At 60.5% G+C, this 25755-nt stretch overlaps 1 protein-coding gene across 9 annotated transcripts in view; it reads left to right on the top strand.

Moving 5' to 3' along the window:
- Window positions 1-25755, top strand: part of IGSF9B (immunoglobulin superfamily member 9B) — a 52466-nt gene that overhangs the window by 15058 nt on the left and 11653 nt on the right. For 3 of the 9 annotated variants that reach the window (XM_049713229.1, XM_049713228.1, XM_033407017.2), the window contains 16 exons: window positions 891-1042; window positions 1292-1409; window positions 2486-2627; window positions 2905-3050; window positions 5191-5333; window positions 5618-5761; window positions 5846-5962; window positions 6207-6357; window positions 7134-7257; window positions 9288-9463; window positions 10847-11073; window positions 11794-11878; window positions 13684-13845; window positions 14105-14150; window positions 14712-16361; window positions 23570-23691. In XM_049713229.1, the coding sequence (XP_049569186.1) occupies window positions 891-1042; window positions 1292-1409; window positions 2486-2627; window positions 2905-3050; window positions 5191-5333; window positions 5618-5761; window positions 5846-5962; window positions 6207-6357; window positions 7134-7257; window positions 9288-9463; window positions 10847-11073; window positions 11794-11878; window positions 13684-13845; window positions 14105-14150; window positions 14712-16361; window positions 23570-23691 (3705 nt within the window). Of the gene's footprint in view, window positions 1-890; window positions 1043-1291; window positions 1410-2485; window positions 2628-2904; window positions 3051-5190; window positions 5334-5617; window positions 5762-5845; window positions 5963-6206; window positions 6358-7133; window positions 7258-9287; window positions 9464-10846; window positions 11074-11793; window positions 11879-13683; window positions 13846-14104; window positions 14151-14711; window positions 16362-17006; window positions 17097-17759; window positions 17806-23569; window positions 23692-25755 lie in introns of all 9 variants that reach the window. The other 6 variants (XM_049713230.1, XM_033407023.2, XR_004477272.2 and 3 more) reach the window with 5 other exon arrangements.

Raw genomic sequence — 25755 nt, 5'->3', positions numbered from 1 at the left:
AGCCCTGGGCGGCCGACAGCGATGACAGTGACGACAGAATGACCGCCATTTCACACGTGTACGTCTTACCAGCTCCTTTCACGGACTTTACCGCGCTAATTCCCGCCACTGGTCTTGAGGGTGGGGTTTAGGTAGAGCCCAGAGCGGCTGAGACCAGGCTTACAGAGCGAGTGGCAGCTGGATTTGAACTTGGAGCCTTGAGCCCGGTGCTGTGGACCCTAGGCTGGTGTCAGCAGTGCCCCCCACTCCAGAAGACCCCGCATGATCGTCCAGGGGGTTGGGGTTGATCAGGTGGCTTCTATAGGCAGCTCAGACAGGTGAGACAGAGTGTGTTATTCGTACCGGATGGGATTTTGGTCAGAACTCTGAGGCAGGTGCTGGGGACAGTCTGGCACAGTCTTAGAGAATTCAGGAGCGAGGAGCCCGTGGACCGGGCCATCTGCCTGGTGGGGGATCGTTGCTGCAGAGCCTGGGCGAGTCTTTGTCACCTGGCTTGAGATCCGTGCTAGGCCTGACAGGGCTCAGACGGCAAATGTCCCAGAACCGTGGGCCTGCTTGGGCTGGGGTTACAGGAGGAGGGGCGTCTGGACGATCGTGGGGTGACGGGTGCCTCATTTATTGCCGCATCCCTGGTGCTGAGCATGGGGGCCTCCCTGTGGGTGCTGGACAAACAGTCCTTTATTGGGAGTTGGGTGTGTGCAATGGGGGAAGTTTAGACATGGGATCCAGCCATGCTGAGTTCCAGGTCCCCCCGCACAAGGCAGGGCCTGCCACCTGTGTCACCTCCGACCTCCTGGAGGGCGCCGGCCTCGTGGGGTGGCCCAGCGCAGGGCCCTCGCTGTGTGCAGGGCTGCTGGCTGACCCCACCCCGCGCCTTGGGTCTCTTGCAGCTCCTCCCACCTTTACAGAAACCCCCCCCCAGTACATTGAGGCCAAGGAGGGCAGCAGCATCACCATGACCTGCACAGCTTTTGGGAACCCGAAGCCCATCGTCACCTGGCTGAAGGAGGGGATGCTGCTAGGTGCCAGCGGCAAGTACCAGGTGAGTGTGGGTCTGCCGCGGCCGCTGCACCCACTTCTCCTTGCCCTGCGCCTCCGTCCCCGTGACAGTTCACACTTGCGGAGGCGCAGGTGGGGCTGGAGGCGGCAGGCGGAGCGGCTGGCACCCGTGTCCTTGGAGGGAGAAGCCTGCTTCCGTGTCCCCGGGTGCATGGGCCCCAGGCCACTTCCACCTGGGATGGGGTTGGCGGGCCCAGGGCTGGGAGCTGAGCCCGACTCTCCCCGGCCACAGGTGAGTGACGGCAGCCTGACGGTGACTTCGGTCAGTCGGGAGGACAGAGGTGCCTACACCTGTCGCGCGTACAGCATCCAGGGGGAGGCCATCCACACCACCCACCTGCTCGTCCAAGGTGAGAGCGATCTGGCCTCTATGCCCTGGGCCTCTGGCAGGGAGTTCCGGCCCCACTGAGCTTGGGGGGTTCTTTCCAGGGTGTGGGTGGCTCAGCTGGGGGTGGTGGGAGCTCCTCTCCATATCGTGGGGCTCCTTGGTGGCCTGCGGCGGCCCTCCCGTGAGGTGGCGGGAGGCACCATGCCGAGTGGGTTTCTGCTTTCTCTGAATGTCCGGAGGGCATCCCGCTGGGCCTCCTCCTTCCCCGGGGGAGGAGCCCTCTCTCAGGCCTCCACCCTCTGACGATGGCATCAGTAAATAAAGATAGGAATTCCGTCCAACCCCAGAGGGTTAAATAACACGGAGGGCATTTGGTGGGGCTGGCGTCTGTGGGGTCCGCACCTGAGATGCCGGTCTGCCTTGCCTGGGGCCTCGAAGCCCCCAGAGGGGGCAGCCTCCGTCCTGCTCGAGGGGTCAGGTGGCGGCTGTGCGCTGCTTCTGCGACTCGGGACTGTCTGGAAGGCTCGCACTGCCGGGGCTGCTGGAGCTCCACCCCTCTCCTCCCCTGCCCCAACCCGCCGCCACCCTTATCTGGTCAGCCGGAAGCCTCTTACTCCTCCAGAGGCTAGGCGGTTCCTTTCTCCTTGCTGCACATGTGCTGCCCTGGGCTCCACTGCAGAGAAGGAGGGGCAGGGAGGGCCGTGTGCGTGTGTGTATGTGAGTGTGCACGTGTGCGGGTGCGCGTGTGTGCGTGCCTGTGTAGGGGTTAACTGGCTGTTCGGGAGCCAGGTTTACAGCGGGGCTGTGCGTGGGGCGGGCGTCTACAGCAGGCTGGGAGCACACGGCCACACCTCTGGACCCCTTGCATCCCTGGGACTTGCAGGGAGAGGAAGAACCTGAGCACAGGCAGCAGCTGGATGCGTCTCCATGACAACTGCTTGGCTGCGCTGCCAGCTCCTGGACCAGTGCCTTCCCCGCTGTCCCTCCCAGGGCTTGGGGTGCCCCTTCCTGAGGGTCGGAGCCTCCTGGGAGCCCAGCGCTGTGGTCCCCCCCCAACCCCCCCGCCGGGAGAAGTCATGCTTGTTCCTGTCCCCCCAGGACCTCCCTTCATCGTCTCCCCTCCTGAGAACATCACTGTCAACATATCCCAGGATGCTCTGCTCACCTGCCGGGCAGAGGCCTATCCCGGCAACCTTACCTACACCTGGTACTGGCAGGACGAGAATGTCTACTTCCAGAAGTGAGTGCCCGCCCTTCCCTTGGGGCCCAGCCAGGCCCCCTCGGGGTGAAGCTTCCGAGCAGGGGCTGCCCTTGGGCTCTGGGAGCTGGCAGGGGTTGGGGGCATCCGGTCCATGTGTCCCTCATGCTGAGGCCAGTGTGTGTGCAGACGGCGCCTGGCCCCCTCCTCAGCCGTGCGGAGGACTCGCTGGCATGTCGTCCCAGTGTTGAATGGAAGACGCCTGCCCCCCGCCCCCAGCCCCCCCCGCCATTGTGTCCTGTGTTCTGTGTCCCTGCAGTGATCTGAAGCTGAGGGTGCGGATCCTGATCGACGGGACCCTGATTATCTTCCGGGTGAAGCCTGAGGACGCGGGGAAGTATACCTGCGTCCCCAGCAACAGCCTGGGACGCTCGCCCTCGGCCTCGGCGTACCTGACCGTGCAGTGTGAGTGGGGCAGGCTCAGGCCACGCTGGCCACATGGGGGGCTGGAGGGCTGCGTGGAGGCAGTGTGGGCGGAGGAGGGGCCGAGGCGGGGACGGGACAGCGCGGGAGGAGGCCTGACCCGGGCTGGCCAGCGGAGGTGAATCGAGCCCCCGCCAGGCTCTTTTCCGGGCCGCACGGCCGCCCGTGTCCACTAATCCATTCCGTCAGCCTCGCCCCGGTTGGGCTCAGGGACAGGCAGGCCTTCTGGACGCCGTCCTCGTGCCGGCGCTGGCCAGCTCCTCTGTCCGCACCTTGAATGAGGTGTTTTTTTCTTAGTATCTGAGGGCCATGTGGCTCAGACCCAGTGGGGCAGCTCTCCTGCCGCTCTCTGCTCCCCTGCTGGGTGGGCAAGGGGGACAGATCCTCTCTGGGGTGACTAATCCGCTTCCCCAGCAGCGGGCCCCTGGTGGCTTCCCTGCCGCGCCTTCCAGGGCTGCCCGAGACCCAGGGGAAGGGGCTGCTCTTGGGCCGGAACGACCGAGGGCTTTTGTGCAGCGTCATTCAGCTTGCTGGTCTCGAGTGGGGGAGAGGATGAGTGCCGAGGGCTAGTCTCTTCCTCCTGATTGGAGGATGGCTCTGTCACTTTGACAATAAAGGCCCCTTTTGATGTGGTAGGTGACAGCCTATCCATCACACAAGGGCTCGTGTGCAAGAACCACTCCCTCCCACAACACGGAGGGGCGGGCGAGAGTATGACCATCTGGAGAGGCGTGGCCCAGAGGTGGCATCTGAGCTGAGGACATTAGAACAGCTGGTGACCCTGGGAGGCGGGCTGAGCATGGGCCTGGCAGTGGGCCCCCCGAGTCCCGACCTCACACCCTCACGTGGTGATGCTGCTGGTGCGGGCAGAGGCCTCCTCTCCGCTGTCCACAGCCGAGGACGACTTTCAGCTGCTGTCTTATGCGTCCCGAGTTCTTAAGAGCTGTGAGGCCTAAGGAAAGCTGTGTGACTCAGAACCCCAGGCCTGTCCCACCCAGGAGAGAAAAAGCTCTGACAAGTTACTTACTGTGTGCCCAGGCTGTGAAGGTGCCAAGGGCGGGGCAGGCTCCTTGCGGAGCAGAACCTCTCTGCCTGTGTCACCCGGGCATGGAGGGGGCAGTGGCGGAGGGAGAGGGCCGGCAGGGGTGGTCTCCAAAGGACGATGATCCACCAGGACCAAGGCTTCTGTCCTCCAGGCTGTGGCCGTGTCTGCTGAGGGAAGCGTTTCTCTGTCTCCCTCTGGCACCATCACCCACTCCCACTTGTCGTTTTTTACCTCTTTCCTGCCTTCAAAGAGAACCTGTTGGGTGAGATTTTCAGGTGGGTGAGACAAGGATCTTTATTTCTGCTAAAAAGCAGTGTTCAGAGTATTTCTCATTCATAAACCCTTTGAAAACCTTGGAGGAGAAAAAAAAAAAATCTACCATACGAAAGTAGGAAGCCATGTCTAAATATATACTTCGGCCTGGTATTTATGCAATGCTCTTCTCCGAAGGGCTCCAGACGCTAACAGAGCCGCCCATTCATCCTCACCGCCTCCCGGGCAGTTCTGGGTCCTTCTCCTCCATGGCCCTCGTGGGAGCCCGGGAGCCTGGTGGGGGGGGGCGGCTCACCCACGTCACAGAGCTGCTGCTCCTGCTGTCCTGAGAAACTTCCAGCAGCTCCGTGGCTGACTCTGCACCCCACCTGCACAGATGGGAAACCGAGGCAGGGTAGAAAAGCAGCCTTGTGGTTCCGCCCCTGGTCGCCGTCCGCAGAGGACGTGGGGCGAGGAAGGGCTTGGGGTCCCGCAGACACTCGGGAGGGATGCTGCTATCTTATGCGTCCCGGCGGCTGTTGCGTCTCCGGGCGGAGGTGTGTGGGGGGAGCTGCAGGCCGGCAGGAGCAGCGGTGCCTCCGTGCATTCAGACGGGTGTTCTTAAGAATGCAGGGCTGCACAGACAGGACGGTTGCTGTGGCCTCTGGGCGGTCAGCCCGGGGAGTGGGCTTTGCCATCTCGTGGCCCCCGCTGGGCCGACACCTGGCACTGCGCCGAGTGGGGGGCCCTGGGCTGCGGGGTGGCTCGCCCCCCCCCGCCTGCCTTCTCACCTCTGCTTCCCTCCCCACACCCGCGGCCCTGCAGACCCAGCCCGCGTCCTCAACATGCCCCCCGTGATCTACGTGCCTGTGGGAATTCATGGCTACATCCGCTGCCCTGTGGACGCAGAGCCACCGGCCACCGTGGTCAAGTGGAACAAGGACGGCCGCCCCCTGCAGGTTGAGAAGGTGCCGGAGGGCCGTGTGCCGGTCGCGGGAGGCCCCCGGCCCTGAGGTGCTACCTCTGGGGATCTGGTTCCTGCCAGGGCCCCTCCCCTCCCCCCAGGATTTGGGGAGAGCAAAGAGCTGTTTCCCGTGGGCCGAGTCCAGCAGGGCCTGGCTGTTCTCGCATCGCGAGACGCACCCCCCCCCCCCCCCAGCCTGCACACGGAGGAGCGGCTGAGGTCCAGCTGAGGGGCCTGGGCCGAGCGCCGGCTCCTGACGCCAGCTCCCCTGCGCTGTCTGTGCCCCAGCAGAACCTGGGCTGGACCCTGATGGAGGACGGCTCCATCCGAATCGAGGAGGCCACAGAGGAGGCTCTTGGCACTTACACCTGTGTGCCTTACAACACCCTGGGGACCATGGGCCAGTCCTCCCCCGCGAGGCTCGTCCTGAAGGTGAGGCCGGGGCTGCGGGCCGCCTCCGTGCGGGCACTGGGCGCCTGAAATGCCCGACGTCACGGCCTCGCTGTGCTCTCCTAGGACCCCCCGTACTTTACGGTGCTACCAGGCTGGGAGTACAGGCAAGAGGCCGGCCGGGAGCTGGTCATCCCCTGCGCCGCCGCCGGGGACCCCTTCCCTGTCATCACGTGGAGGAAGGTACCTCTGGGCTCCGGGGCTCCTGGGGAGCGCGGTAGGGGCACGGCCTGGGAACGGCGCTGTTCCCACGGGGCGGGGGCCGAGTAGCGACGGTGACTCCTGGCGCGGGGGGGGGGCGGGCAGGGAGGGCTGCGGGCTGGGGCCCGGTGCCGCCCCTGTCCTTCCTGGACCCCTGAGTGTTGGTGGCTTCTCTTCTTCCCTGCCCCTCCTCCCGCCCTCCTCCCCGCCCCCGTGTTTGGCCAAGGTAGGGAAGCCCAGCAGAAGCAAGCACAGCGCCCTGCCCGGCGGGAGCCTGCAGTTCCGCGCCCTGAGTAAGGAGGACCACGGGCAGTGGGAGTGCAGCGCCACCAATGTGGTCACCAGCATCACTGCCAGCACCCACCTGACTGTCGTCGGTATGGGGCATGGGAAGGCGGGCCGGGCTCTGGGTGTGGGGCTGTCTGCCCCCAGGTCCGGGCTGGGCCTGGCACAGGGGTCCCCTGACCTGGGGCTCTGGGCACGTGTGCCCGCTTCCTCTGCCTGCATGTTTTCCCTGCCCCTCTGGGGACAGACAGCCACGGTCGTGACAACAGCCAGTGCTTTTTGAGCATTTACCACCAGCTTTAGGCTCAGCACCTAGGGGCGCCTCGTCACACACGTGTGTGAGGTGGGAGCTGGTGTTCCCCCCACGCTCGCTCATTGAGACCGAGGCTGGTCTGGGGGGGATGCCCTGCCTGGCGTCACTGCACTGAGTGGTAGGCCCAGGGCTCGAGCTCCTGCCGGAGGTGTTGACTGCCGTGCCGGGCTGGTGGGCGGCTCTCACGTTGGTGTTTGGGTCTCAGGCCAGAGAGCCGTGTGCGACGGGGGCCTTTGGGCTTCACCTGTGGCCGTCGGCTGCACTTGATGCTCTCCAGACGAGCGCGGGCCTTCTCGGGGCTGATGACCAGGGGCTGGTTTCCCTCCGGCCCTTATTCCTGATGCTCACGCATCTCCTGCTGGAAGGACGAGCCTGCCCGCGGGACGGTTTTCCTCCTCCAGCCCCATGACCCAGCAGGGCTGGGCGCAGCTCCTCGGAGCGTCCTTGTCCCGACGTCTCCCCCGGGGCACCGCTTTTGCCAGGTGCACGAGGTCACAGCCAGCCCGGCTCCGCGGGCTCAGTTCCTCCCGCCTGAGGTGTCCGCTTGGCCTGCAGGCACCAGCCCCCATGCCCCGGGCAGTGTCCGGGTCCAGGTCTCCATGACAACTGCCAACGTGTCCTGGGAGCCAGGCTACGATGGAGGATTTGAGCAGACATTCTCTGTTTGGTACGGACCTCTGTGAGTCACCCCCGCACGCCTTGCTCTCTGCTTATCCCCCCACCCCCACCCCTCATCAGTCCCTGGGGTCAGGGGGCAGGTTATGAGAAGGGTGTGGCTCTCCACCTGCCCTACCTCCCTCCGGATGGTGGGGTGTGTTGCCCGGTGACCAGGCTCCAGGGGGGTGGGGTGTCTGGGATGACGGCGGGGCTGGGGCCTGGATGGTCCGTCACCCTGTGCTGCACGTCCTCAGCTGATCTCGTGGCCCCTCCCTGTCCTTGGCTTGCTCCTCCAGCTTGCTCTGTTCTCTGGAGCCTGGAAGAGAGTCCGGATGTTCAAGGGCATCGTAAGACAGCCAGCCACAAGCATAGATCTTTTATTCTGACCCTGCACCAGTGGTTCCAGAAACCCAGTGTGAAGTGGCGCTCACCTTCCTGGCCTTTTCTGCACATGTGCATTTTCTCCCTAGGACCGTGTGTCTGTCGTCTTTGTACCTGGTTATACGTTCACTTAGCGAAGTGCAGAGATTTGAGATCTTTCCCAAACCTCGGGGCAGACAGACATCTTAATAATGCATGAAGCAGGCTGAGGACAGGAGGTGTAGAAAAGCTGGGAGGAGAGGCCTCAGCCGAGGTCCACCCCTCCCCTCAGGATTTTCTCTCCCCACATCCCTCTCCTGAGCCACGCACTGGCCACCTGCATCATGGGTGACATCCGCGAGTCAGGAGGGTGAGCCCTCACCTCCTCCTTCCCAGACCTGTCTCATCTGGGTGTGTAGCCCCAGCCAGGCTCACCAGGTTGGGTCGGGGGTGCCTGGAGATTCAGGGAGAGCCCTCCGTATACTTCTCAGCAGCAGGGAGTCAGAGGGACCTGGCCTGCTCCCCAGCCTCTGATTACCTAGGTGTTCTGAGCTCTGGATGCCCACTGGACCTAGGTGGTGAGCTTGGGGGGCTCGGAGTTGAAGCGGAGCCCCCTCCCATGCCCACCTGTTCCCCAGGGCAGGCGGGACGCTGCCAGGCGGCTGCGTGGCCAGGGCAGGGCGTGTGGCCGCCTTTGGGGAGGCCCGAGCTGAAGGTCTGGGCGTGGACTGTTCCCTCGCTGCCTGCGGCTCTGCTTCGCTTTGTCACTCTGCTGCCTGCTGTGGTGCCGGCGGGGGAAGGGCGGTCACGGGGCTGGGGAGGCCTCCTTCCAGCGCTGGTTTCTCTCTGCTGTGCTTTCGGCTGCCTCCGCTCCGATTCCCGGGCAGAGGCTTGAGCTGTGAGCCGTGAGCCCTTAGCCTGCAGGGGCCTGGCCTCCACGGGGGTCCTCAGGCTGCTGAGGGACTGCGCGGCCAATCCCACGGGACGATGTGTCCTCCCCGTGGTGGCGCCGGGCGCTGCGCCTGGGCGACGGCTTCATGGCTTGCAGGGAGTCAAGTGGGCTGCAGAGCAAGGGTCGACCCTCACCCCTGGTTCCAGTGTTCTGTAGCCACAGCGTGGCCTTCCTTGGTGACCTCTAACCCAGAAGCCGTAGGGGTGGGTCCTGGTCCCCACTGTGGGGAAGCACTGATTATTTCTGTCCTGCGCCCAGCTCCTCCTCAGTGACTCAAGCCCACTCGGACATATTGTGCCCTCGGGGTCACGCAGGTCCCACTTTGGCTGTCCCCGGGAGGCCGGGTGGCCAAGGGCACCCGGCCTCCCCCTGGTCCTGCTCATCCCCACTTTCCCACTTTGGTACCTGCCTTGTTCCCAGCGTCCTCACTCCCAGGGCTGCGCCACTCTTAGGGCTCTGACCAGGGTGAGATTCTCCCAGAATGCAATTGGTAATTTGACCAGTATCTCGAGCATCAGTAACGCCAAGGGTCCCTTTTCAGAGAATAGGCGCCAGTAGTGGCTGGGGACCTGGCTTCATGGGGACCGGCACAGCCACAGCTGGGGGGTTGTGACCTGCTCCTGACCTCTAAGCTGGGGAGGCTGGGGCAGCGCCCCCAACTCCAGCACCTGTGTGCCCTCTCAAGTCTCCAGTGTAACCCACCCCACGCCCTTGTCCCCAACCCTCTCTCTCTCGGGCAGGATGAAGCGGGCACGGTTTGGGCCCCACGACTGGCTGTCCCTCCCTGTGCCTCCGGGACCCAGCTGGCTGCTGGTGGATGCCCTGGAGCCCGAGACAGCATACCAGTTCAGTGTCCTGGCCCAGAACAAGCTGGGCACCAGCGCCTTCAGTGAGGTGGTCACTGTGAACACTTTAGGTGAGGCCGGGCCGGGATGCTCCTGGAGGGGCTGGGATGGAGAGCAGACATTTCCTGCCCATTGTATGCGGGCGCCTTGCTAAGTGCCTTATACAACCAACACTGACCTCCCAGTAAGGGTCTATCCTACCGTCCCACGGGGTTTGTCCAGGCCAGGGTGCCTCGTGCCCCGTCTGAGCGCTGTGGGCTGCACTGACGTGTCCTCAGATGGATGGAAGAGCTTCAGTTCCATCGTTCCTTACTGGCCCCGTGTTTGCGTCTTTCTGTGGCCTCCCGGGGTGGTGGGGGTCCTTCCTCCTCCTTTTGCACTCCCGCTGCTCCCTTCCTCTGGCCCCCGGCCTCGTCTGGTGGCAGGCGTAGGGCCACCTCCTCCTCCCTGACCCAGCGGCTCACCCTGCCCGCCTGCTGTTGCATTTGGCCCCTGTCTGCGGCCAGAGAGGTTGGCTGTGACCAGGCGGCCCCACGCCAGCCTCGTCCCACAGTCTTTCTTGCCGAGGCTCGCCCCACCCCGAAGCCCTGTGCCCTGGGGCCTGTTTTTCCACCTGGGCCAGAGGGGAACGGATGGAGTGAGCAGTGCTGAGGGAAGATGTTCCTTCTTCCTTGGAAGAGAATGAAAGATACGTTTTGTAGTATCTTTTTTTCTTTTTTAAGATATATTTGATGTGGACCATTTTTAAAGTCTTTGTTGAATTTGTTACACTATTGCTTCTGTTTTTTTTTTTTTTGCGGTACGCGGGCCTCTCACTGCTGTGGCCTCTCCCATCGCGGAGCACAGGCTCCGGATGCGCAGGCTCAGCGGCCATGGCTCACGGGCCCAGCCGCTCCGCGGCATGTGGGATCTTCCCGGACCGGGGAACGAACCCGCGTCCCCTGCATCGGCAGGCGGACTCCCAACCACTGCGCCACCGGGGAAGCCCACTTATGTTTTTTATGTTTTGGTTTTTTGGCCCTGAGGTATGTGGGATCTTAGCTTCCTGACCAGGGATCGAACCCACACCCCCTGCATTGGAAAGCGAAGTCTTAACCACTGGACCGCCAGGGAAGTCCCTATAGTATCTTTTCAAAGATACTGTCTTATTCAAAAGATAATTACATTTCCTTCTTTCCTGAAGTTCCTGACTCCTTTCCTTTCACGGGACCTGATGCCCTTGTGTGTGTCGTCAGAAGTGCTCTGGAAATGGAGTCAGGAGGCTCGGGCCCACCCACCCTGCCCCCTTCCCTTGGGTCACGAGGGCTCTTCATGGGACACGTGTCCTGAATTGATGCCTGCACCCTGGGGATGTGGCCCTCATCGCCCTGGGGTCACTGCCCCCACAGGGACGTGTGGGTAGAGGGGTTGCAGCGGCCTCGGCAACCCCGCCATCACCTCTCCCTCCCCCACAGCATTCCCTGTCACAACTCCAGAACCCCTGGTGCTGGTTACCCCACCGAGGTGCCTCACAGCCAACCGGACCCAGCAGGGTGTGCTCCTGTCCTGGCTCCCACCTGCCAACCACAGCTTCCCCATCGACCGCTACATCCTGGAGTTCCGCGTCGGAGAGCGCTGGGAGACGCTGGATGACGCCATTCCTGGCACTGATGGGGACTTCTTTGCTAGGGACCTGTCCCAGGTGAGGTGCCTAGCGTTTTCCCCGCTGCTTTTCTCAATTCCGGAAGTGACGTGACTCTTCCTAGAATCACTGGAAGCTTTGAGTGACCCAGCTCAGGTGTGTGTGGGCCGCTGCGTACCGTCCCACACCTGCACCCCTGTGCTCGCGGGTCTCCTGCCAGGTTTGGGATCCTCAGATCACTGCAGCTGAGGTCGGCAGGTTCAGGGCCTGCCCTGTGGCCGCCGGGAGTGCCGTTCTCGCTTGAGGCGTCTCCAGGTGCCGACACGAGCCAGGGTGGGCTGGGGGCCCAGCTCCCTGCGGGAGTCTGACGTGGGCAGAGGCTTCCCAGAAGGGTTGTCTTCCACTTGCCCAGAGTAGGGTCCCTTCGTTAGCAATCCCGAGCCCCTGGAGGAGAAGACGGTGCTTTTTTCCAGCTGACTCCCCTTAACCCGGGAGGTCTCTCTAGTTGGAGAGGCAGCAGCGTATTTCTCAGGGGCCCCCCGTCCCACCTATGTTCCCTCTCCCTTCCCTGCACTCCTGAGAGCCCATGTGGCATCTCTGCCCAACTCTGCTTTCAGTGACCTCACGCTGGTAGCTTGAAATCGGCCACGGTGGGAGTATTCATCCCATGGAAATCGGCAGATACTCCCGAGTCGCAGAGCTGGGGTGGGGGGAGGATGGGCGGCTGTCGCAGGTCCAGGTCGCTTGGCTGACGACGGGGTGTCCTCCCTGGGGCTGTAGGACACGTGGTACGAGTTCCGGGTCCTGGCTGTCATGCAGGATCTGATCAGCGAGCCCAGCAACATCGCCGGCGTCTCCAGCACAGGTACTTGGGGGAGGGGCGGCGTCTGTGGAACAGCTCTTATGGGAAGAGGTTGAGCTGGAAGTAGAGCGAAAGCGCCGGCTGAAGCCTGCCAGGTGGGTAGGATTTCTCCGTCTAAAGAGCTGCGTTCATGACCGTTTCTATAAGGTAACCACAGAGAGAAATCCAGTTAAGGTTCTTGTTAGAATAGTTGAAAAGGACTTAAGCCCTTTTGCTATAACATTTCTGTTCCTCTGGTGTCATCCTCTTGGGGGTGGGGGGCGAATTGGAGCAAAGAGACAGAAACAGGTCAGCAGTACTTACTGACGCCTCTCGTTAAGATGGCTTCATAATTAGGGTGTTTCATTTGGAAAATTGCTGTTTGGTGTTGTTTTCCTCCATTCCTTCCTCTCCGTAGATATTTTCAGGCTAAATAAAGCCAACTCCCCAGCATTTTCTCCATTTATCTTTCTTTCTCTTGGCTCTGGTCCCATTTCTATACATCTTTCTCCAGCTCCACTCCCTCACATGTAGCAGGCCCCTCTCCCAGAAGTGGTTCCCTTGGTCTGGGAAGAGGTTTTTGCTTAGTGATCCAGCAGTGGCTCACGTCCTCGGGCAGCGCTCGCAGAGACCCTCGGAGGCAGTGGGCAAGAGCTGGGCCGAGAAGCTCGTGCTCGGGCCTGGTGGAGATATGGGGGCAGCGGGGAGGGCAGGGGGTGGGCGGGCGAGAAAGCCGGTGGGGAGCGGCTGTGACTTCTGTCGCGTGTACTAGGCACTGTGGGGCTGTTTTGCTCTACACGGAGGTGCCTGCTGTAGCAGCAGAGACGAGCGTACTTCTGTCTTGGCTTCCCTCCAGGGAAGAGAGCTGCAGCCAAGCTAGAAGAGAGGACTTGAGGGTTTGGGGGTGCCTCTCACGAACTGTTCTGCATTCGGTGGCTTTATGTCTCGTTCCCGGCAGTCGGGAGGTTCCCGTGGTAAACAAGGATGCAGCTCCCTCGGCGTTCCCTGTCTCGAAGCCTCCCACTTCCAGAGGCTGAGCCCTCTTTCTACTCAACCAGTCGGCATGATCTGGATTGTTTTAATCCCTCGCTGTCCTCGACATGGCAATGGATTCTGGCCAAATGTATCAAGATACATAGGCTTCCCCTTTGATGAGCCTGTAGAGCAGCACTTATTAACACAACTGTCAGGTGACACGTAACGCAGTGGACTGGTCCAGTCTCGGCTGTCACTCTGAGCTCTGCGGACCTGGGCACCAAGTGAGGCTCACTTCTGCCTGTAGAACAAGGACGTTGTTTGATGCCCCGATCCGTGCCAGCACGTGCCTGTGGTGCCCAGGACACGCTGACCCCCTGCAGAAGTTGCCCGCCTGCACCGTGATGGTTAGAAAGGGGCACCTGCGTTCTGCAGCAACAGCCCTGCTGCTGCTGCTGCTGCAGAGTTTCACCCTCTGGGCCCTGGTCCTATAGAGAGGTTGGTGGGAGTCACGATGCCCGCGTGACGCTTAGGCCCCTGCAGTGTCCAGTCAGCTAGTCACTGGTTCCGTGTAGAGCGTGCTGGTAGGTGAGGGTGGCTGGTAAGGTGCTGGGCCAGCGCAGACCATCACAGAGCTGGCGTCCCACAGGGAAGAGATAACAGATGGTGTTTCCTCTCCACAAGCAAGGTAGCGATTCCTTGGCTCTGTAAACGCCCTCTTCTCCGTCTTCCCGCCACGCCACCTCTTCATTTTTAGGGCGGAGCCTTAGTGATGTCTGTCCTACACAGGTGGGGAACCACCTGGGGCCCTAGGGAGGGAGGGTCTAACCCGTGCTCTCCCCCTATCCCCCCAGACATCTTCCCGCAGCCGGACCTGACCGAAGATGGCCTGGCTCGGCCGGTACTGGCTGGAATCGTGGCCACCATATGCTTCCTGGCTGCGGCCATCCTGTTCAGCACCCTGGCCGCCTGCTTTGTCAACAGGCAGCGCAAGCGGAAGCTCAAGCGCAAGAAAGGTAGGTGTCGCCTTGAAAACAGGGAAACTGGGACCTCGTGGGCAGAGCTGCCGATGGGACCTGCTCTGATGGTGGGAGAGTCGGCTGGGACCGAAACGAGGGTGGAGGCAAGACCCGGTGGGGGCACGTGATCCTGGACCCAGACGTGCCAGGTGCTAGGGTGCTGCTTCCCTGCGGGGCTTTGGTCTGGGCCCTGCTGACAGCTGGGGAGGGCTGTGTGGCGTCAGGCCTCAGCGGGCTCCCCTCTTTCTCCCTCCAGACCCTCCACTCTCCATCACGCACTGCAGGAAGAGCCTGGAGTCTCCGTAAGTGGTCTAGCCCCAGAGAGACAGGGTACGGCCATCTGGGGTGGAGGGTGGAGGGCTCGCTCCGCCCCATGACAGCGTTTCTAAGCTGTTTTCCCTTAATTGATCTGCACGGTAATTTTAAGTTGTCCGCACTAATGGGGGAGCAGTAGTGTAGATGACCCAAAATGGTAGATGAGCTGTTCATTTCTTTGATTTTTTTTCCATCCTAACAGATGTATCTTCTTAATATGCCTTGTTTAAGTTACTCTTAAAATGAGCTTGCATTCCTTGAGCAACCTGGGAGTGAAGTTGCAGGTGTGACTGGAGAGAGGTAGCAAACATAGGAGCAGGCAGAATAAACGCGGAAACGAGGTGTCCATTTGGAAAGTGGACAGCGCACGCCTGGACAGTTGAGAGTTGAGGGTCGGCCAGAGTATTTCACGCCGGCACACGCCACCCGCCAGCATTCCTCCTCCTCACTGGCGTCCTCCTAGGCGCGTGTGGTACTTTGCAGGGAGAACGGAAAGCAGTAGTGTCCTCTGAGCTTCCTCACGCCTCCTGCTCTCTCCCTGTCCCCAGCTTGTCCTCCGGCAAGGTCAGCCCCGAGAGCATCCGCACACTCCGCGCCCCGTCCGAGTCCTCCGACGACCAGGCCCAGCCGGCGGCCAAGAGGATGCTGAGCCCCGTGCGGGAGAAGGAGCTGTCCTTGTACAAGAAGACCAAGAGGGCCATCAGCAGCAAGAAGTACAGCGTGGCCAAGGCGGAGGCCGAGGCGGAGGCCACCACGCCCATCGAGCTCATCAGCAGGGGCCCCGACGGCCGCTTTGTGATGGACCCCTCCGAGGTGGAACCCTCTGCGAAGGCTCGGCGCATTGAGGGCTTCCCCTTTGCGGAGGAGACCGACATGTACCCTGAGTTCCGCCAGTCGGACGAGGAGAATGAAGACCCGCTGGTGCCCGCGTCTGTGGCCGCCCTCAAGTCCCAGCTGACCCCTCTGTCATCCAGCCAGGAGTCTTACCTGCCACCACCAGCATACAGCCCTCGGTTCCAGCCCCGCAGCCTGGAGGGCCCTGGCGGCCTGGAGGGCCGGCTCCAGGCCACTGGCCAAGCCAGGCCACCCGCTCCCCGGCCCTTCCACCACGGCCAGTATTACGGGTACCTCAGCAGCAGCAGCCCTGGGGAGGTGGAGCCGCCGCCCTTCTACATGCCGGAGGTGGGCAGCCCCCTGAGCTCTGTCATGTCCTCGCCACCTCTGCACACCGAGGGGCCTTTCGGCCACCCCGCCATCCCCGAGGAGAACGGAGAGAACGCTTCCAACAGCACGCTGCCCTTGACTCAGACGCCCACCGGCGGGCGCTCCCCAGAGCCCTGGGGCCGGCCGGAGTTCCCCTTTGGGGGACTGGAGACCCCGGCCGTGGTGTTCCCCCACCAGCTGCACCCGTGTGATGTGGCTGAGAGTCTGCAGCCTGCAGCCGGCCTCCCCCGAGGACTGCCGCCCGCCTCCCTGCCGGTGCCCGCAGCCTACCCGGGCATCCTGTCTTTGGAGGCGCCCAAGGGCTGGGCTGGCAAGGCGCCGAGCAGAGGCCCTGCCCCAGTGCCCCCCGCCGCCAAGTGGCAGGACAGGCCTGTGCAACCTCTGGTGAGCCAAGGGCAGCTGAGACACACCAGCCAAGGCATGGGCATACCCGTGTTGCCTTACCCCGAGCCGGCCGAGCCGGGGGCGCACGGCGGCCCCAGCGCGCTGGGCCTGGACACCCCGTGGTATGAGCCTCAGCCCCGGCCCCGGCCCAGCCCCCGGCAGGCCAGGCGCGCCGAGCCCAGTTTACATCAAGTGGTGCTACAGCCCTCCCGGCTCTCGCCTCTGACCCAGAGCCCCCTCGGCTCGCGCACCAGCTCCCCCGAGCTCGCCGCGCGGGCCCGGCCGCGCCCCGGCCTCCTGCAGCCGGCCGAGGTGTCGGAGACCGCCCTGCAGCCGCCGGCTGCCGTCAGCTTCTCGCGCAAGTCCACGCCGTCCACGGGCTCCCCGTCCCAGAGCAGCCGCAGCGGCAGCCCCAGCTACCGGCCCACCGTGGGCTTCACCACTCTGGCCACGGGCTACCCCTCCCCTCCGCCGGGCCCCGCAGGGCCTGTGGACCACTTGGATGTGTTTGGACAGACGCCTTCCCCTCGGAGGGTGGGGGAGGAGCTGCTCAGACCGGAGCCGCCCCCGCCACCATTACCTACCGCAGGGTGAGTGTGAGCCGTCTCTCCTGCCCACCGCCGCCTGGTCATCTTCCTCCCCTTTCCTCCCCTGCCCTCGCCCTTCCATCCACCGACTGACAGGGCTTGTCGGGACACGCTGCAGCATCCCTTCGGGAGAGGAGCGCTGGTCTTGGCAGCGGCAGGGAGTGGTCACTGGGGGGGGGTGTGGCTTACCTGCCCAGGTACCCTGCCAGGGGCATGAAGGGTCTTCCTCATCCAGCCCAGAGCTCTCAGGAGGCCATCCGGGGGCCGGGGGAGAGGACGTGGCCAGGGGATGTGTGGTGTGTCCCCATGAGTGGTCCCCCGGGGCCTTCTGGAGTGGAGAGCCCACCACGTCCCCATGAGCCTGGCTTTGGGCGGTTCCAGGGTTGGCCCGGAGACCTTGTATCCAGCCTCCTTTTCTTCCTCGGCCTCTCCTCCTCGAAAGCAGGACCCTGGGGCCTGACTTCCCTGGACCACCAGGCTCCTGTCCCCACCCTCCTGCCCTTAGCAGCCTAGTGAGTGCCGCCTCCCGCCCCCACCTGGCCCCCCAGCCTCCCTGGAGGCTGCGTCCTGGAGGCTGGGAGCAAAACCTCAGGCCTCTGAACCGTGTGCCCGAGCCACACGCCCCACCCCAACCTGTGTGCCTCGCAGGGAGCTGCAGACAGACAGACAGACAGACAAGCCCCTGCGATCAGCCGGCCTGGGGGAGCCCACTGTAAACTGTAGCAGCTGGTGTGCCAGGTACCAGTCAGCCTGGACGCCTGCCCGTGTTCTTTCTCTCTGGTCTTTCTTCTGCTCTCCTCCCTCCTCCTCCCACTACTTCCTCCCCAAGTCCGTCCTTCTGTCCGTCTCTCTTCCTTCTCCATCCTCTTTGGGTTGGCCCGACTTGCTGGGAAGAGTCTGCACCGTCCGTAGTCCCCCATCCCTCCTGACCCCTGCCCCGGTTCCGTCCTTTGGTCTCTTTTTGATGTGGCCGCCTGTGCAGGGGAGCAGAGTCCAGAGGAGGCTGGCCTGGTGGTAGGCAGACGGGAGGAGGTCGAGAGGAGGGAGCCCAGCGCCCTTCCCTTGCCCCCTTCCCTCCCCCCCACTCTGGTACCTGGAAGCACAAGCCTCACCTCCCACCCCGGCTCAGGTGGGGAGCAGCTCGGGAGGTGGAGGAGAGCTGCGTGCTGTCTGTGCAGGAGATGCGGGGGGCTGTGCCCTGTCGTCTGTGCTTTGTGCAGCCCTCATCTGCTTCGTCCCATCGTGCCGTCTGGGTCTCTGTCTCTCTCCTTACTGCTCACCCCATTCTCTGGCCTCGCTTGTCGGTTCTCTGGTCCCCGTGCTCCTCCCCTTCCCTCTGGGTGTGCGTGGGTGGTTCCCCGCACCCATGTTGATAACCGCTTTGTTTCTGATTGATCTCAGCTATCTGGGCAGTGTTGTCGAGACAAGCCTCTCTTCAGCTCAATAGGTAAGGGAGCTCCGGCTGGGTGGGTGGGCAGGGGGCGGACCAGCGGACGGGCTTCCGCAGGGCCAGCGCTTCCTCCATAGGGGAATCCAGACCACAGCCCTCACCCCTCTGTGGGGCGGCAGCCTCCGCCCCGATGGCCCGTGGCTTCTGGGTCCCCACGCCCTGCTGCTGCCACAGCTGCCGGGCCTCACTCGCACTGCCTCGCTGCAGCTTCTGAGCCCCTCCCAGAGCCTCCCTGCAGTTTTTGCACTCAGACACCTCGCCATCCTGCTGCCCAGAGCTTCCCACAGAAGCCCTTGGGGCCCTGCATGCACCCTCAGGGGCCTAGAATGCCTACGAGCGCTTTGCACCTCTGCACCTTGGAAACCTGGCCGGGCACGTGGTGTCTCGGAGCACCGGCCCCTTTCTGCCCGGTTTCCCCAGTAGCAGGCGTAGAGACCCCCTTCCTCCCTCAGCCCCCCGGGTGCAGATCTCCCCCTGGGGTGGCCGCTCCCTCACTGTCCTCTCGGGATCCTGCTGATGCTCGGTCCTCCCAGGAGCATGCGGCTGGGCTACGGCCCTGCTCCTTTCCTCACCAGCCGGGTCTTTCTCAGGGCCAGGCCACCTGTCGTCCTCTGAGGGCAGGGGCAGGTCACCACTCCTGAGCCTGCTCTGCAGCCTGTTGGCTGTCACAGGACTGAGGCGTGGACCTCGCCTGCGGGCTCACGTTGCTCTCAAGGCCCCTGCAGTAGCCACTCCTGATGTCCCTGGGCCACAGCTCCGGGAAGGGGTCTTGGAGGAGCTCCGCCGGAGGAGAGGACAGGCCCCCGGGGCAGAAGGCAGCTCTGCTCTCCATGTGGGCGACTCCTTCCAGGTGGAGGTCTCGGGAGCTTGACAGCAGAGGGGTGCCAAGTCTCTCTGAGAGGTTTTTGTGGTCCCCTGAGGCCTGCTCAGTCTCATGGCCGCTGACAAGATCTTCCTTTTGCCGTGGACGCCAGTCCCGTGCTTGTGGCAACAAGCAAACGCAGGCACCAGGCACTCAGATGGGAGAGGGAGCCTCCTCTGGGCGCTTCTGGCTTCCTGGGTTGAAGTCTCTGCATCCCTTCCCCAGCTGGAGACGGCAGGAGGGCTAACGGTCCTGACTCAGGACCTTCGGTCTCCTCTGGCGTAAGGGCGTAAGGATGGCCTCCCGTAAAGAGGACGGCCGTGCCACGAGAGTGTCTGCAGCCAGAGGTCGCGGGATTGTGTGAGGCTGGCCGGGTGCCACGCCGCAGCCATGAGCTCGGGGAGACCAGGGACAGTGTAGTTAGGAGCGGCCAATGGGGTGACAGTGATGGGACCGCCCTCCACCTTCCTGCTCTCCTCCCTGCCCCCAGTTGTGACCCCCCTGCTGCCCCCAGAGGAGTGATGACTCCAGGCCCAGCTCTCACTCCACTCCGGGAAAGTGCCTGGGCCTGGGCCCCGTTCTGGTTCGTGACCCCCTCCCCGGTGTCCCCACCTGCCAGACCTGGGGGCTGGGTGCCCTCTCACTGCTGTGGTAAACCAGGAAACCAGGGGCGCGATGCAGGGTGGTTTCCGCCTGGCCTGGCCAGCTCTCCAGCCTTGGGGAGTCAGGCCCTCACCGTGCTGCCTGCCGAGAGCTCTGGGTGGAGGCTGCTGGGCCCTTGCAGGAGCCAGGCTCCTTCTCGGGCGCCACCCTCACACTGCCTTTGCATGTGTCCCCGCTGGGTCTCGTTGGAGGTGGTGTGACTCGTCTCGTCCACGTGTGTCCTTGCTCTGTTCCCACTTCCTTCGCTCTCCCCTGTTCCGCTCCCGCCCCGCCCCACCTCCTCTCCCCTTTCCTCCTCCTCCCAGCTCCCTTCTCGGACCTGTCCCTTTGTGGATGGGGCTCTCCGTTCCCTGTCTGACACCAGTAGCGGCCCTGTTCTTGCCTCCCCTCTGATCCCCTTTCCTGTTCATACTGACCTTGGCCTCCACGAGGCAGGTGGGTTGGGAGCGTGCAGGGGCCCCTTGTACTGGGTGAACCGTGGGAAGGAGGTCCCGTTGGTAAAAGCCTCTGCCGAGTTCGGAGGCCACACACTTGCCCCACCAGAGGGGGGCTGTCTGTGGGCACAGTGGTGGGCACTGATCTCCGGACTCCTGGCTGGCTGTGCTGTGGCAGAGGGTGGGTTCACCCATGTCCTGGCTACACCGTGGATGTGAGTGGGTGTCCTCGGTCTCCACCCCAGTCCTGTAGTCAGACGGCAGAGTGTCCGCTCAGGAGAGGAAGGAAGTGCTCCTTCATCACTGCTCTGTCACCGGGCACGGCAGCCGCCGGGGTAACGGCCAGCTCTTGGGGCAGGAGGGCAGGAAAAGTCCGGAGGATTTCGACTGTCCTGCCCTGTGGTTTGCCTTTTTGAACCTGGCTGTGTCTTTCTTCCCCTGCTCTGGGTGAGCATAGAGATATGCACTACGGCCTCTGGGGCTATCTGGTTGTGATTTGGATTTTGTATGGATTTTGTAACAGGTGAGAGAGAGAAAAAGAGAGTGTTAAGGTCAGTTTCAGGCTGTCTTTGGTAGGTGTGAACCACAAAGAAACACCTGTGGGACAGAGAACTGGGGTTCATGGGGAACACGGTCCGGAGAAGCCCCTGGGCTTTAATTTCAGGCCTTCACCTTCCAGTAATAGTAATGCTCGCACTTTCTGGGGGATGGGGTCCAAGTTTGCTGAATTCTTGAGTGTTCTGGAAGAACTGGGGCTGACTGGAAAGAGAACTCCGGCCTCGCCTCCCTGGAGGGCACCCCACTGGCCAGCCCTGGACTACCTGCCCTTGTTCCAGGGATGGGATGCAGCTGCTTCACCCAGCCTCCTACTGTCTGAACGTCATCGGCATCAAAAGTCCATTACCTGAAAGTCCCCTGGGGGGCTTGGTGTTGATAGGGGACATGGCCCCCCCTTCCCCCTTCCCAGAGAAGGAAGGTGGTTTGATGTGTGCTGGGACACATTTCATGTGACTTTTCTACATAATTAGCTGAATATAAAGACCCATTTTGCCCCCTCCCCTGTACCTCCCGTCCTTCCAGACCCTTGCTTTTATTTTTTGCCTCCTGTACCGGGAGAGTGTTCCAGTGCCTTGGGGAGCCTTCTCCTGTCGTGCATCTGAGCCTGAGCACCAAGCCAAACGCGAAAACAGGTGGACAGCAGGTGCCTTGGAAGAGCTGGAGCTTGGCTGCTTCACAGGGGAAAATTGGCTTCCCCCACTCAGTGGACTGTTGCTGCTCGGGAATCATTGCCTGAGGGTATCACTTCAGCCAGCCTTCCCCCTCCCTGGTCTGCCTTCTCTGGCTCTGCTGCCGAAGCAGAGGATGTCAGTGACCGTGGCAGCGAGCGCGTGCAGGGCAGGCTGATTGCTCAGGTGCACGCGAAAGCAGTGTTTTCCTTCCATGCAGCTTCTGCACCTGCTTCCCTTAGGAAGAAGCTGGACACGCAGTTTATCTGATGTTGAGAGTCCTGGCTCTTACCCCATGATAACTGGATTATAAGATAGACTGCCTAACCTCTCTAAACTAACTTCAGTTTCTCCATCTGAAAAGTGGGGTCAATACAGTATTTGCCTCTTAGGGATGTTGTAAGGGTTAAGAAAAATTATTGCAGGGAACATAGATCAGTGCCTGGCGTGGTAAGTGGTAAGTAAATGCTGTATGATCAAAGCAGTAATAGTAGTGATATGTTGCTTGTAATAATAATGTTGTCCCTGGAAGTTTCAGCTGGCTTGGAGCATCCCTAGGAGTTTTCGGGGGCACCCTGTACCCATTTCTCTCATGCCCAGAGGGTCACCCTGAATTGCGCTGTTTGCTTACTGGACCCTGGGTCCACTTGCTTGCCATGCACCTCCTCAGACTGTACACCATTCATCTGTATGGCCTTTTGGAAGACTCTGGCCAGGACCAGGAGGCAGATGAACTGAGCTGTGGATTCATGTCTTTTTCCTTTTAGGCAGCACGAAGAAGCCTTAGTCCAGGATGAGCGGGGGGTGAGGACGTTGCATCAGCTCTGGGAAGTCATGCTCCCTCGTGCCCTGGCCATCTCCAACCTTTGTCTGCCTCCCAAGTTTCCTTACTATTGCTGCTGTGCAGGGTCTCCATGGGTAGGCTGTGGGGTTTGTGAAAGAGGAAGGAAGGGGGAGTTGGCAGGCAGGTCTTCGGGGTGAAGACCCGACCTCCAGTGGTGAGCTGGACTCCTTCTCTCTGAGACCGTGTGTGCATGTAGCTGGGTTCTTAGTTCTGTGCTCTTAGGGGGCTGTTGAAAATTAATGTCTCTGACCTGAACTTGGGAGGAGCTTCTTCATGCTGTATCTACTAAAGGATGCTGGAATGATGGCATCCATCAAAGAAGATGTAGGCTGCTTCACTGTCAGTTAGCGCAAGAAACCCCAGGAACCAGAGGCTTATCTACAGTTAGTCTGTATGCTTTTCTTTCTCATCCCTGCAGAGATATCTGATGTTGGGGAGACGCGGCTGTAGTCTTCCCACCCCTCTTTTTTTTTTTAAACCTTAGATTGCTTGCTCACCACTGGGGGCTTTTTTCCCCCTCACAGGTTTGGCTGTCTACTCCTTCCTGTCAGCATTTACCCACCACTGATTGTGAGGGAGGTAGAAGAGGGAGGTGTGACTCGCCCCCATCCACCAGCGTCCTGGAGTGTCCCTGCTTCCCTGATGGCGTGCTAATGCCAGCACTGGAGGGAAAGAAAGAGCGACCTGTCTCCCTCTTCCCCCCCTTACTCCTCAGGGTCCGAGTTTGGCTTACTTTGAGAAGAAATGGCATTGATCCATGTCTTCTAGATTTTCTTCTTTTATGATCCTTGAACAGTTCTCTCCAGTAAGCGCAGACTGTCACAGACAGTCCATCCTCTCAGCTCTCTTTGGGCCCCTTTGTCACCTGGGCAGCACAGGCTCCAGTTAAGTTGTTGCCTTTGTCCTAACCATGCAGTTGCTCTGTTAGGCAAACGGCTACACCCACTGGACAACCAGGGCAGAAAGAGACGCTGACGTAGGTGGTCTCCTCTCCCATAACCTTGGTTTTTCTGTCGAATCTTAAAATATGGATCCACCGGATACCTGCTGCGGATATCAAGGGCTTTGCAAGCCTGCCTGATTTGGACACTCTCACCGTCACAATCCACTTCCATCCTCTTCTGTTCTCTCACATGACTGATGAAGCCTGAGCCCAGTCTGCTGCTGAAATGTTGGTGGACGAAAACTGTTAGTTGCTGTTGGCTGCCGGGGTTCTGCCTGAATCTTGGCGATGGAGGAGATGATTTCACTGGGCATTGGGTTCCCATCTGGCCCGGCCCTGTCCTTCCCGGAGGAGGACAGTCAGTGGGGTGGGGTTGTTCTTCCGGTCCTTTAATCTGCCCCTTTACTTTTCATTTCAAGGTCTTGACTGTGATGATCCACAAACTTCAGACATCCCAGCTGCTTCCTTCTCCGACTTCCTTGCCCCAGCTTGAGTGCCGTGTGATGGGTTCGCCATTAAAGCCTGTCTCTCCCTTTCCTAGGCCATCTGATGGCTCTACAGATTGGTGTCCACCTGCAGCAGGCCTCCCACTGCTGGAGCTCTCCATTGGGGTTCTCTCTTCCAGGAGCAGCAGGAAGGCAGGTGTCAAGGAGCTGGTCACGGGCACCTGGGACTCCGTAGAGCTGTGCTCTGTCTCCTCTGGGTCAGCTACTTGGCTTTCTTCCAGCTCCTCTTCCAAAGCTCTCTCGTCCGGGAGCTGACCTGTGCCTCTCCAATTGTCCCTTCCAGGACACATCCACCTGCTCCTGGGAATGCTGCTGTACCTGAGAGGCTGGAGGCTCTGAAATACCAACGGATAAAGAAGCCCAAAAAGTCATCCAAGGGCTCCTCGAAGTCAAAGAAACGATCCGGTAAATGTCGAGAAGCACCCTGCTCCTCTCTTCCCACCCTGACCCGCCACTACGGGCTTGTCTGGCTCAGGATCCCAGCCCTGGGTTCTCTGCACAATCGACTCCTCCAGCTTATCTCATTCTTTGCTTCTCTTTAATACTAATTGTCAAGGAATACACAAATAGAATTTTCATATCAAAAAATGAGAAAAGTAAGGTTAAAAGTCTCAGATCATCCTCCCAGTTCTGTTTCATCCAACCTGGGAACCATCCTTCTTGGGGGTATGTGTGTTCAGAACCCTTCTGTGCATACGCCTTTAGAAAACATGGCATTGTTTCAGTGTTTTTTTTTTTTTGGCTGCGTTGGGTCTTTGTTGCTGTGCGCGGGCTTTCTCTAGTTGCGGCGAGCGGGGGCTACTCTTCATTGCGGTGCGCGGGCTTCTCATCGTGGTGGCTTTTCGTTGTGGAGCACAGGCTCTAGGCGTGCGGGCTTCAGTAGTTGTGGTGCACAGGCTTAGTAGTTGTGGCTCCCAGGCTCTAGAGCGCAGGCTCAGTAGTTGTGGTGAACAGGCTTAGTTGTTCCGCGGCATGTGGGATCTTCCCGGACCAGGGATCGAACCCGTGTCCCCTGCATTGGCAGGCGGATTCTCAACTACTGCGCCACCAGGGAAGTCCCCTGTATTTTTTAACAACATAAATAGTACTTTTCTTTCTCATTCTGTCATATGCCTTGGACATATCCCTATCTCCTTAAATATTTCCTCTTTATCATTTCAGGCCTCTGGTTGGACATGAAATTCTGGGGTCCTACTCAGTGTTAAGGGGTCACTGTGGCATGGACTCAGCCTCTGCGGGCTGGCCAGACTTTTCTCCATGAGATAGAGTGAAATTGCCGTATTTCATGAAAAGGACACCACTACTGAAATGTGTGACGTTTATCCAGCAGCGATAGGTAGCTTCTAATATAATGCAAAAATAATTCAGCCGTTTTTCAGCCTTAGAAAATATTTATCACGTGCTGTCTTTTTACCAGTGGTTTTAGAAGTGCTGTGACAGGCCGTCCAGGAAGACCACTGCACAGCTTCCTTGCCAGTCTTCCTTATCTACCAGAGTGCAGCTTTCTGCAGAGGCTGGGTTATGGAAGAGTGACACACAGAGGCCCTTGAATCTTTGGGAGGCAGTGAGCACTTAGTTCTCACTTAGCCTTCAGGTGGTACTATTATCCTGTTAGTTTATAGGTTGGAATACTGAGGTGGAGAGAAAGAAAATGAATTTTTTAGGTTTTGGGAGAGAAATTAGAGCCCCAAGCTGAATTTTCAACCCATTTAAGCCCATTTCAGGTTAAGACCCATCTACATACCTACCTACCTACCTATCATTTATCTATTATCCTTTTTTTTTTTTTGCAAAAAAGTCCCACGAGATGCCTATATTCTCTGTTGTTCTGCTTGCAGTGGTCCTGTTTCCTGTCATATGTCCACAACTCGCAGATGCCCCCCGTATTTAGCCCAGATCTTGTCCATGAGCTCAAGTCTCATATTTCCAGGTGCCTGCTCCACATGCAGCTGGATGTCCTGTAAGCCTTTACCGTGTCCAAAATAGAGTCACTGATTATCCAGATGTGCTTCTCGGTTCTCTCCCAGTTTCATAAAAGGCACTCCTACCTGCCCAGTTGCTCAGGGTGCTTCATCCTTGACCCTCTTCCTTTCACGTCTTACATCCAGTCCATCTGGTAAGGTCTGTTGACTTAACTTTTAAAACACATCCTGAATCTGACCACTTTTTTCTGTCTCAAATGCTAAAGCTAGATTACGAGTCATTCCCATCTCTCACCTTGCCCAGAGCAGCGGCCTCCTCTCTGGCCCTCCTACCTCCGTCCTGGCTCCTGCAGTGTATTCAGCACACAGCGACCAGAGTGATTTTTAGAAAGTCCCGGGAGTGTGCACACACATACACGCATGCACACATACACACACGCTTCTGATTAAAACCCTCCAGAAGCTTCCCTTCCCCCTGCAATCAGAACAGACTTCTGCCCGCCCTTCCTGCCTCACCGACTCTGCTCGCTCTGAGTTACCGCGATGT

This window comes from Orcinus orca, chromosome 8, assembly GCF_937001465.1.
Source record: "Orcinus orca chromosome 8, mOrcOrc1.1, whole genome shotgun sequence".
Taxonomy (NCBI): domain Eukaryota; kingdom Metazoa; phylum Chordata; class Mammalia; order Artiodactyla; family Delphinidae; genus Orcinus; species Orcinus orca.
The sequence above is the reverse complement of the archived record's forward strand: the minus strand, read 5'-3'. Positions and strand labels throughout refer to the sequence as shown.